The 12,359-nt window shown below is 41.7% G+C and overlaps 1 protein-coding gene across 4 annotated transcripts in view; it reads left to right on the top strand.

The window, feature by feature from the left end:
* The window catches only part of FRM-1_7 (DEAD (Asp-Glu-Ala-Asp) box helicase 1), a 101,950-nt gene continuing 89,591 nt past the window's right edge, over nucleotides 1–12,359 (top strand). For all 4 annotated transcript variants that reach the window (XM_051211949.1, XM_035731805.2, XM_051211948.1 and 1 more), the window contains exon 1: nucleotides 1–102. In XM_051211949.1, the coding sequence (XP_051072072.1) occupies nucleotides 58–102 (45 nt within the window). In that variant the 5' untranslated portion in view covers nucleotides 1–57. The remainder of the gene's footprint in view (nucleotides 103–12,359) is intronic.

The following is a 12,359-nucleotide window of genomic DNA, read 5'->3' as shown; positions in this document are numbered from 1 at the left end:
CTGACCTCATGAGTGTGATAAACTGAATTTTGTGGATCTATCGCGCAAAATACAGTGATGTCCGACAAGGATTTCCCCTTACAAAAGAATATGCCTATCAGTGTAAGGGTCATCTTTCAATGTTTTTGATTATGTTATGTATATGTTATCCCGAGAGTATTTCAATATTTAAAAGCTGGTTACATTCGCTCCTATATTATCAGGGTTATGAAAGTTGCGATTAAAAAGTTTGATATTTGTAAATGTTCATTAAGTTACGCGTTTCTCATTCATTTTATTTGCTCGGAAATACTACGCAAAACATTTTTGTTTCTGTCAAGGTAATTTTTCGTGACTTCGATCGAAGTCGAGTTATACTTAGGTCTTCGGAAGTATATATTCGTGGGAAAACCTGTGTTATGCAACTGTATAGTGCACACGGTGGATATTACGTAGCAAGACTTGATATCTAAGTTTCATATAAATTATTCAAGAAAAAACCCGGGAATTATGGACATATACTGGAAAACTACTCACGTAACATATGTTTTATCTTAAAGAAAGCAATCTGAAAACCTCATGTGATATCAGATCCATTTTTATGACACTTTATCTTCAGTGGGACGAGTTGTTTGTGCGTGAACTAATGACAATTAGACCAATAGGCAATGGAATTATTGTGTGTATCTCTTAATAGGAGTTGTGTATTACACAGATTAGAAGTATTTTATCACCTTAACCACCCATGCATACGCGAAAGACTGCTGATTGATGGAAAGAACAAAGTACAAGATGAAGCGGAACTCTCGTCCACATGCTCATGTAAAGAAAGACGAGCCTGTCAAATTAGTTAGTAAGGAATTAGGAAACTGACGTTTTTAAAGAGTGAATTTCTTAAAATGCCTTCAATTCCTGACTGGAAACTGTAAGCTGGCCGGAATCATTAAAACAATGTGGTTAAAGACTGATGTCGAAAACTAGTCAGATCATTTCCTCAAAAGAATTTTTCAGATGTAAATAATATTTTTTTTCAATAACTTGATCGTTACGTGACTTATACTATCTCGGTTTTAAACGAAAAACCGGCAGTAATTCGTCTGTGTAGTAGGTTGATCGGGATCTTTAGAGCCTACTTATCCATTACGCAATGGCAAGAATATTAAAAGACGAGATTATACAATCGCCTCTTTATCTTGCTTGGATAACGAACAGGCGATGTTTCATGGCAAAATATGCATTAACGTGTGATTTATCGGTAGAAACTTCATACGTTGCTACCACTATGCAATGACCCATCTGCCGGCTGCCGCTTTGGAAGTTTTGATACAAACTTATTTGATCCCTAAACTATTAAGTTAAAAAATAACGGTTTTAGAAGTTCAGTTTTACTTGAATTGAGAGCGGACATCCCACTATCATTAGTATTGAAACGTCATGGCGGTAGTAGTCATAAATCCCCATTTCCATAGAAGACTAACGACTTCATTTCAAACATCTAGTTTTTTTGTTATTGAAGTGATGATAAGAGTATTACGATTATATTCTTTTCACCAAAAATCTATTTATTATGTGATGTATATTGTATTTTATTGTTAGTGAGAAACTTTTCGTACTCAATTAATTTTAGTCCTAATAGTTAATAGGTGATTGTGTTTAGATCACGCAAAGTTTGGGGAAGCTTTAACAAAGTGTTATGTTCCTCTTTGAAAGTGTATTCGACGCAACAACCCGAAGAAATTTGATGATCGCGACACTTCGTTAGCAATAAAACGATAAGAGCTTTTAAGATAGTCACAGGAAAGCATGAAACTATCGCTAAGTTATAATTCACACCATCAGTCAGAAGAATAGTATCTCATTTTGTGATGAAGTATTACTTTCGTTTTTCAAAGCAATTTTCATTTTTTTCGGAAGCTTAATGCAAAGTGTGATTTTATAAGTATCAATTAGACTAGCATGCCAAACTTACATTGACCTGTCAATACGCTCTTCCCAGACAAGACTTATTATGATTCGTTTTTTGGACTGAATGTGTTTTGTACGATAAAGCTGAAAAGTCAAGTGGTTCTTAATCTAATTAGTGTTATTTTGTCACTTTCCCCTTAAAATGAACATAAATATAACATGACAAAACATGAACGAATTTCCCTGATCATGAAGTAAATCACTACTACAATCATATTTTGTGCATTTGAAAGAAAAATCAGGACGCGATTTTTTAAATTTACTCAGGGTACATTATCTGAACATGCCTGGGTTTGTATTGTTCTCGTTGTTTGAGTCCTATAACTTACATATCTCGTGCACAGCCAATTTATTCATCACAAGCATTTGTTAGAAATGAGTACTCATAGGTAGTTATTACGAATGATGCAGTGCTATTCTGACTGAAAGCGATTTTCTAACTAGCTCTGTCGTCCACTAGCTGGCTAATTCTACTACTCAGTTCCGAGACTTGGAAAATGAGGACGTATGAGATTACACAACCCAAGTCACCTTAACGCCTAAATCTAAGCATTGAGTTACTTCATGATTTTTCAACATCATTTAAATGAAAAACATAGACATGTTAATTATCACCACTCTAAGCAAATATAGTTACTTTAAAAAGCGTTGGTAACGCACAGGAAACTTATTTAAGCTGTGAATCAAACTAAACTCTGTAAAACAGAATGAATTTCAATCTGCTGTTACTATTATTATTTCATTTGTTTTACTACCTCTTTATCCCGACCGAAGCTGCTATCTTGACGCGATGGTCGGGCTTGCGTATCGTGATGACCCAACCGAGCTAAATTGGTTGAAAAATATGTTCCTGTAGGTTCTACCATGCCAGGCAGGTCGATCGGAGAACAGTAAGACTAAAAGCAGCAACTCAAGGTCTGAGGGCGAAGTCGTACTGCTGACTGTAGAGGGATGTGACAGCAGTCAGTCAGTCAGTCAGCTACAACGTAGGACCAGGCACATATGTGCATCGGTCCAGGTTGCCATACCGCATCACCACAACAAGATGAACAACGGATTCATAGCAGTGGTTAGGTCAAAGGTGGTAATATATAAGAGAAAGATTGCATATAGAGATATAGTACAAGAAGAAAGAATTGGTTCGTAGAAAGAAAGATATGAAGTGATTTTAATCTCTTAGTTTAAGGGAAGACAGGGAGTGTATACACAGATGCCATTGTGATCGATTCTGAGCCATGTCACCAAGAGTCTCCAACCATTGGTTACGAAAGTCACGCGGACCACAACCAAGTAGTCTGCATCTACCAACATGGCTCAGACTAGAAGTTAGTGACTTCAAGCACTGATGCCACGTTTTGGTTTGGCCGCCCCTAACTTTCTTCCAACCATTTCCAAGACCGGATAGCATTGCACGTCGTGGTAATCGGTGTTCAGGCATACGTAACACGTGGCCCAACCATCTCAGTCGATGAAGATTCATAACCTCATCAACTGATTTACCATCATTCCCTAATACCCTGCGTCTAACCTCACTATTACTTACCCGGTGATCCCGGCAGATGCCAGCAATATTTCTAAGGCATCTGTGGTCAAATACTAATAGCTTACGAGTGTCTTCTACTCTTAATGGCCATGTTTCGCTGCCGTAAAGCAAAACAGAACGGACTGCCGCGCAGTATACTCGTCCTTTTATTGATAGACGGATATCTCGCCTCCGCCAAAGGTGACGTAAGTTGGCAAAAGCCAAACGAGCTTTTCGAATCCGTGCTGAGATTTCGTCCGATACCAACCCATTAGGGCTGATCAGACTTCCAAGATAAGTGAAGTTGTCAACGCGTTCGACTACTTCACTCCCTATCCTTAGTTCAGGTGTTAACGTAGACCAGTCCTGAAGCAACAACTTGCATTTAGAGGGAGAGAAGCGCATTCCAAACATCCTGGCATTGTTGCTCAGTGCTACCGGAAGACTCTTCATTTTATCAGCGCCTTCACCAAACAGGACTATGTCATCTGCGTATTCTAAGTCGATAAGTGGACCTCCTGGTAGGAGATCAATACCCGAGAACTCAGTCGACGAGAAAGTTATTTCCATCAGTAGATCTATGATCAAGTTAAACAAAAATGGAGAAAGTGGACAGCCTTGACGGACACCACTTGAGGTTGCAAAAGTAGATGACAGTTCGCCATAAGCTCTGACTCGACTAGTAGTGTTCGAGTAAAGAGCCTTTACGAGGTTTATGTACTTCTGTGGTACGCCTTTCAATGACAGACACTGCCACAGAATCTCTCGGTCTACCGAGTCAAATGCTGCTTTTAAGTCGAGAAAGACCACCATTGTCGGACGCCGATAAGTATGCCTGTGTTCTAGAATCTGACGAATGGTGAATATGTGGTCAGTGCAGCCACGACCAGGTCTAAAGCCAGCTTGGTTCTCTCGTGTTTGCAGTTCACGAGTCTTAGTTAAGCGTCTGATAATTATCGAGGCTAGTATTTTAGATATTATATTAGTTAAACTAATCCCTCTGTGGTTGTCACAGGATGATTTTGACCCTTTCTTATATATTGGGACGATAAGTGATTGTGACCAGTTAGATGGAATAACGTCTAACTCCCAGATCTTAGCTAAAATATTAGTCAACCTAATCGCTATAATTGGACCATCACCCTTAAAGACCTCTGGAGCCAGTCCATCTGGACCAGCTGCCCTTCCTCGTTCCAGATTAACTATAGCCTTTTGAACTTCAGCAAGAGTTGGGGGACCTACTTCAATGTTCCATTCACATTGTCTGGGAATGGAGGGTAGTTGTAGAGTAGCTGAAGGCCAGTTGAACTGTTCTCTGAAATGTTCCGCCCATCGTTTTAAACGTCTGGACTGGAAGCAGATGAGAGTATCGTCTTTTTCCGAAATAATCTCACTTACATTTGACTTATTAATTCCAGTTTCTTTTATTAGTCTGTAAAGCTGTCTTGTGTTCCCTATAGTCGCCGCCTTTTCCATCTCTTTTGCTTTCGTTGCCCACCACTGCTCACGGTCGTTTCTTAGACTTTTTCTTAACCTAGATCTGATTTGTTGTCGCTCTTCATCATGTTCAGAACCTGATGGGACGAGTTTGCGAGAATCCATCAGTGTGATAGACTTTGAAGAAATCCACTGGTTCTTTGAAACTCTGTGGTTTAAGTCACTAATAGATGTCACTGCTGTTTCCACAGCTGCTTGTATTTCATTCCAAGCAACATCTGGGTCAGCCTCGTCTTCAGAACTACCTAATCGTGACCTCAGTTGTTCCTGGAACCTACTTTTGGTTTTCTCGTTACTCAACTAAGTTCTAGTGGGTCTTTTTTGCGTCCAGTGAGGCGCAAGCAGATGCGTGCCCGTATTAGGGCGTGGTCGGAGTCTAAGCAGGTACTCCAGAATGAGCGACAATCTTCTACCGACCCTCTCCAACGATGACTGATGGCAATATGGTCTATTTGAGTTCATCATTGGTTTGGTGTAGGGGGTCTCCATGTTAGACGATGTCTCTCCTTATGCTTAAAATTTGTGTTTGCTAAAAATAAACGATTGTCTGAGCATAGTTGCTGCAGGCGATCACCATTATCTGTTCGCTGTGTCGGAATACTAAAATACCCACCTAAATGCCTATCTGTTTGGTTTAAACTACCTATCTGAGCATTAAAGTCACCCCCCTACGAGTACTATGTCTGAGCGTTTAGCTTTCTGAAGAAGTTCGGACAGCTTTCTGTAAAATTCATCTTTCATTTCATCTGAGCTGTAGTCAGTGGGAGTGTAGGCAGAAACGACGTGTGTCCCTATCCTTCCGAGTTCTTACGGAGCCGTTTAGCCGAACAGCACATAGACGACTGTTGACGGGGATCCATTCTAGCAGTGCTTGTTCCGCCCTCATGCTTAGTGCTATGCCTACACCTGCCAGTCCACGAGAACTGGCCATCAGGTCACCAGATACACGGAGGGTGTATCTCGTTGGCTCTCCGTTTTGCCGAGGTGAGGTCAAGTGAATGACCATACTGGAATCCTGTATGCGTGTTTCGGAGACACAGCATACATCAATGGAAAGAGATTCTAGGGTTTTAGCCAAGGAAGCCTGCTGACCGATTTGACATAGAGTGCGTACGTTGAAAGCTCCAATGTGTAGTTTGGAGCGAGGTTTCAGTAGACCTGGGACAGAGTTTTGAGCATTAGAATCGTTGGCTATGGTGACACTTGAGGAGGAAGCCGAAGGAGGAAGTTTAGGGTTGAAAGTCGATGTAGGAGGAATAATAGGAATTGAAGAGGAAGGTTGATTATGAATACAGTGGTCTTGGGTGCCGTTAGAGGTATGAGGGCGGTTATCACTTCGCGGTTGCCCACACCGTGGAAGGGTTCTTCTGGAGGTACCTGAAAAGGAAATTGGATTAGAGGCGGTCTCAGTGACCTGAGAGCGTGACCACAGTGCCCAAGGGACAACTGCTTGAGGCCGGTCGCGCACGGCCTTTTCGTGGGAGGTTTTTGACGTGTTAGCTCCGTTCTTCAAAGGGCCTTACCGCCGGAGACGGAAATCCGTGGGGTAAGGTGAGGTGTGGCATTTTTATAGTCGACCTTTTCTAATCCCACCCGTCCTTGTGGGAAGGCAGCATCGCTGTCATGCTGGTTGTCTGAAGGAAACACCTTACTGCTGTCACACCTCTGTACAGTCAGACAACCAGCATCTGCAGCGATGCTGCCTTCCCACAAGGAGGGTGGGGTTAGAAAAGGTCGACCCCAAAAATGTCACACCTCACCTTACCTCACGGATTTCCGTCTCCGGCGGTAAAGCCCCTTGAAGAACGGAGCTAACCCATTAAAAACCTTTCACGAAAAGGCCGTGCGCAACCGGCCTCAAGCAGTTGTCTCTTGGACTCTGCGGTCACGCTTCCAGGTCGTTAAGATCAACACTAATCTGAATTCCCTTTCAGGTTCCTCAGGAAGTACCTTTCCATGGTGTGGGCAGCCGGGAAGTGACATCAGCCCTCATACCCGTAACAGCACACGAGACCAAGGTGGTCACATTCAAATCCTTCCCGCACCTCCTAATACCTCTCTTATCTCCACGACTAACCCACCTCACGTCTCTTTATCACCTCGCACTGCTAGAGCAAACGATTCGAGTACGTGGAACGCCATTCCTGGTCTCCTGAAACCACGCTCTAAACTATACGTAGGAGCTTTTAACGTCCGAACACTGTGCCAAATAGGACAGCAGGCTTCCTTAGCTAGGACTTTAGAATCTCGCGCCATTGATGTGTGCTGCGTCTCCGAAACGCGCATACAGGATCCAAGTAGCGTCATTCATTTCACCTCACCATGCCAAAATAAAGAACCGACTCGATTCACACTCCGTGTATCTGAAAGCCCAGATGATGCTTCTCGTGGCCTCCCCGGCCTAGGTATAGCATTGAGTCCTAGGGCAGAACTAGCTCTCTTAGACTGGATCCCAGTAGACAGTCGTTTGTGCGCTGTCCGACTAAACGGAACAATAAGGACTCGGAAAGATAGGGACACTCGTCGTTGCCTCTTCGTCGTCTCTGCCTATTCTCCCACTGACTGCAGCTCAGATGATGTAAAAGATGAGTTTTACAGAAAGCTCTCCGACCTTCTCCGAAAAGCTAGGCGCTCGGGTGTAGTAATAGTGGCCGGTGACTTTAATGTTCAAGTAGGTAAACTAAGCGAAAGGGAAAGACACCTAGGTGGATCTTATAGCATCGTGGCTGAAAGAACAGATAATGGCGACCGTCTGTTGCAGCTATGCTCAGATAGGCGCCTGTTCCTTGAAAGTACTAACTTTGAGCATAAGGAAAAACATCTTTTAACATGGCGACCCCCTAATTCGTCCCAACGTTGGACCCAAATAGATCACATCGCTATCAGCCACCGATGGAGGGCTCGATAGAAGACTGTCGCTCATTCTGGAGCACATGCTTAGATTCAGATCATGCTCCAGTACGAGCGCGTATTTGCTTGCGTCTTACTGGACGTAAAAAAGACGCTGCATGTAAACCTCTTAGGGGCCTACTAAATGACAGTCAAGCTAAGATTATATTTCAGAAACAACTAGGAAAACAGTTAGGCAGCCATGTATGTGATGCCCACCCCGAGGCAGCATGGAATGATATCCGAAAAGCTGTGAAAACAGCAGTGATATCTGCTAGTACGGTAAACCACAAGGTTAGGGAGAAACACTGGATCTCAGCAGCATCTATCTCACTGATAGATGCTCGGAAACTCATTCCACCTGGCTCTGAACATAATGAAGAGCGGAGTCAGCTTAAGCGCAAGCTGACAAGAAGTCTACGCAACGATCGTGAACAGTGGTGGGTAGCGAAAGCAAGAGAGATGGAAAAGGCAGCGGCAATAGGTAATAGCAGACAATTGTTCAGACTTATTAAGGAAACCGGTATTGGGAATTCGACTGTTAGCGAAACAATCTCAGAGGAAGATGGACATATTACACATTCTCAATCCAGGAGATTGGATCGATGGGCAGAACACTTTAGGGATCAGTTCAACTGGCCTTCAGCCACACTTCAGTTTCCCACGATCTCCAGGCAACCTGGATGGTAAATTACTTTAGATCCTCCGACTCTTTACGAAGTTGAAAAAGCCATAGGAAATCTGAAGTGTGGGAGAGCAGCAGGCCCTGACAGGTTTACTCCTGAGATTTTCAAGAATGGCGGTCCAGTATTAGCAGTGGGATTGACTGTGGTCTTGGGTAAAATTTGGGAACTGGACAAAATCCCATCTGACTGGTCTCAATCACTGATTGTGTCAGTCTATAAGGAAGGACAAAAGTCTTCTTGTGACAATCACAGAGGAATCAGTTCGACAAATATAGTGTCTAAAATATTAGCTTCAATAATACTTCGACGCCTAACTAAAGCTCGTGAAGAGCAGATTAGAGAAAACCAGGCTGGTTTTCGACCTGGACTTGGTTGTATAGATCAGATACTCGCACTACGTCAGGTTCTAGAACACAGACACACATTCAGACGCCCCACAATGGTAGTATTTCTCGACCTTAAGGCAGCATTCGACTCTGTTGATCGTGAGGTTCTATGGCAGTGTTTGTCATTGACAGGAGTACCAAAGAAGTACATTAACCTTATAAAGGCTCTCTACTCGAACACAAATGGTAGAGTGAGAGCTTATGGCGAACTGTCATCAGAATTGATTACCTCAAGTGGTGTTCGTCAGGGCTGTCCACTCTCCCCATTCTTGTTTAACTTTGTGGTCGACGTACTTTTAGAGATAACACTCTCCTCATCTAAATTTCCAGGGGTTGAACTTCTACCGGGAGGTTCACTTGTTGACTTAGAATATGCAGATGACATAGTTTTATTTGGTGAAGACGCTGACAAAATTCAGAGTCTTCTGACCACTCTAAGCAACAATGCAAGCATGTTCGGGATGCGATTCTCTCCCTCGAAATGTAAAATGTTGCTTCAGGATTGTGTTACATCGACACCCGAACTAGTGATAGGGAGTGAAGTAGTTGAGTGTGTCGACCGCCTCACTTATCTTGGAAGTCTCATCAGCCCTTGTGGTTTGGTGTGTGACGAAATCTCAGCACGGATACAGAAGGCTCGACTAGCTTTTGCCAACTTGCGTCATTTATGGCGTAGGCGAGATATCCGTCTATCAACCAAAGGACGTGTTTACTGCGCAGCAGTTCGTTCCGTCCTTCTTTATGGCAGTGAAACATGGCCGGTAAGAGTAGAGGATATCCGTAGGTTACTAGTATTGGATCATAGGTGTCTTCGAAACATTGCTCGTATATCATGGGACCATCGAGTAAGTAACACAGTTGTTAGGAAACGGGTACTAGGTAAGGATGGCAAATCAGTTGATGAAGTAGTGAAACTTCATCAGTTGAGATGGCTGGGACACGTGTTACGTATGCCCAACGACCGACTGCCTCGATGTGTGGTGTTTTGTTATAAAGGAGTAGATTGGAAGAAAGCTAGGGTTGGCCAAACCAAAACATGGCACAAGTCCATGAAGTCACTGACAAGTGAACTGAGTCATGTTGGTAGGTGTAGACTACCTGGTTGGGGACCGCGAGATGATAGCAACCGATGGTTAGAGACCCTGAATGACATGGCTCAAAATCGTTTGCAACGGTGCAGGTGCATCCACTCTTTGTGTTCTCCCAAATTCTAATCTTCTGAATTTGTCATGTCCCTTTTCTTTTCCTCTTTCCAAATTTGTTTCACTGGATTATACTCCTTGAATAACATCTTCAAACCCTAATTTTTCTGATTACAGCTTATAATTTTACTACATCTAGCAATACGGGATTTGAATCGACAATTGTATCTCTGTGCTAATGTAGTATGGCAACTCGAACTGATGTACGTACGTACGAAGTTCTACGTTGTTACTAACTGAGTTACTTCTTTATTATCTCCCAGTATGTTTATTAACAGTGTTTTCATTCGAATGTTGCATTAATCTTTTACAATCTATTCAGATCGTAACAAATTTCACTTTATTATTTGACACAACTTAATAGTATATGATTTAAAACCTGGCTAAATTACTCTATCTCTACAGCAATAAGTTCAAGGTAGATCGTAATTGTTTTCAAAGCTCTGAAATATTAGGTCTTTCTATCAGTTTATTGACAAAATAAGAGAAGAGTTATTATTTATTCGACTTTTTACATCACATGAGGGTGATCGGTTGTTTGCTCTTCTATTTATTTAAAACCAGGTGATATTCTTCAGATGTTAGCTTTCCTCTTTACACATAAGTGAATCATTAATTGCGTCTAAGAACTACTTTCTCATATTCCTTGTGGTCAGTGTTGTCAATGCAAAGTTGAGTAATCCCTACTCGCATAGAATAAAATTTAGTTGCGTAACTTCTGTACAGACACTTACCTAAACACTTATCACACATAAAAGTACAAAATCGATTGTTTGTTTTTACAAGGCAAAATACTAGCTAAAATCAGAAACCACTCCGCTTGTTGATAAGTTTAATGACGATATTCAAAATGTTCACTTCTGTACCCTTATCTCGAAATAAATATAAGGGTCATGAAATAACAAGTTATTAAATTTAATTTTTCTCTGTCTACAACTTTACATGAGCTTCCTAGTTTAGATTGTACATAATGTTTTAGCCTTCGTTCCAAAGAAAATAAGACCGTTACTAGAATTTTGACATCCTTTATTTAATAAACAAAGACGACTGTATAGCTTCAGTAGATGATAACCTGAAAAAGAATAGTTTTCTCATGGTAGTTTAAACGGTTTTTGATCAATGATTTAATGATTTCCGTAGTTATTTTTTTGAAAATATGATGTGCATTTGGATTTTAATTCAGTAATGACAACGATAGGCTAACGATAACTATTTTTCACATTAATTCTACATAACATTAAAGGACGTGTGTCATTTTAATTTTTCGGGTTTAATAAAACGTGAAGAAATTTTTTCCACTTTTATTGGATATGAAAGGGACTGGAATCTACAATATTTCTGAAGTTTTCTAGATAAACTACTCTAGTATACAGATGGACCTCTTAAAAATTAGGCTGGTTGCATCTCAAGCAATCAAAATTTTGTTCACTATTGTAGTGGAAAGAGTCAGTCAGTCAGACAGTCAGTAACAACGTAGAACTTCGTACGCACGTACATCAGTTCGAGTTGCCACACCACATTAGCACAGAGATGCAGTTGTCGATTCAAATCCCGTAGTGGTAGAGGTAATAAGAGTATAAGCAGTAATCGGGAAGATTAGGGTTTGGAGATGTTATTTAAAGAGTATAATCCAGTGAAACAAATTTGGAAAGAGGAAAAGAAAAGGGACATGACAAATTCAGAAGATTAGAATTTGGGAGAACACAGAGAGTGGATGCACCTGCACCGTTGCAAACGATTTTGAGCCATGTCATTCAGGGTCTCTAACCATCGGTTGCTATCATCTCGCGGTCCCCAACCAGGTAGTCTACACCTACCAACATGACTCAGTTCACTTGTCAGTGACTTCATGGACTTGTGCCATGTTTTGGTTTGGCCAACCCTAGCTTTCTTCCAATCTACTCCTTTATAACAAAACACCACACATCGAGGCAGTCGGTCGTTGGGCATACGTAACACGTGTCCCAGCCATCTCAACTGATGAAGTTTCACTACTTCATCAACTGATTTGCCATCCTTACCTAGTACCCGTTTCCTAACAACTGTGTTACTTACTCGATGGTCCCATGATATACGAGCAATGTTTCGAAGACACCTATGATCCAATACTAGTAACCTACGGATATCCTCTACTCTTACCGGCCATGTTTCACTGCCATAAAGAAGGACGGAACGAACTGCTGCGCAGTAAACACGTCCTTTGGTTGATAGACGGATATCTCGCCTACGCCAT

Source organism: Schistosoma haematobium, chromosome ZW (genome assembly GCF_000699445.3).
Source record: "Schistosoma haematobium chromosome ZW, whole genome shotgun sequence".
NCBI classification, from domain to species: domain Eukaryota; kingdom Metazoa; phylum Platyhelminthes; class Trematoda; order Strigeidida; family Schistosomatidae; genus Schistosoma; species Schistosoma haematobium.
The sequence above is the reverse complement of the archived record's forward strand: the minus strand, read 5'-3'. Positions and strand labels throughout refer to the sequence as shown.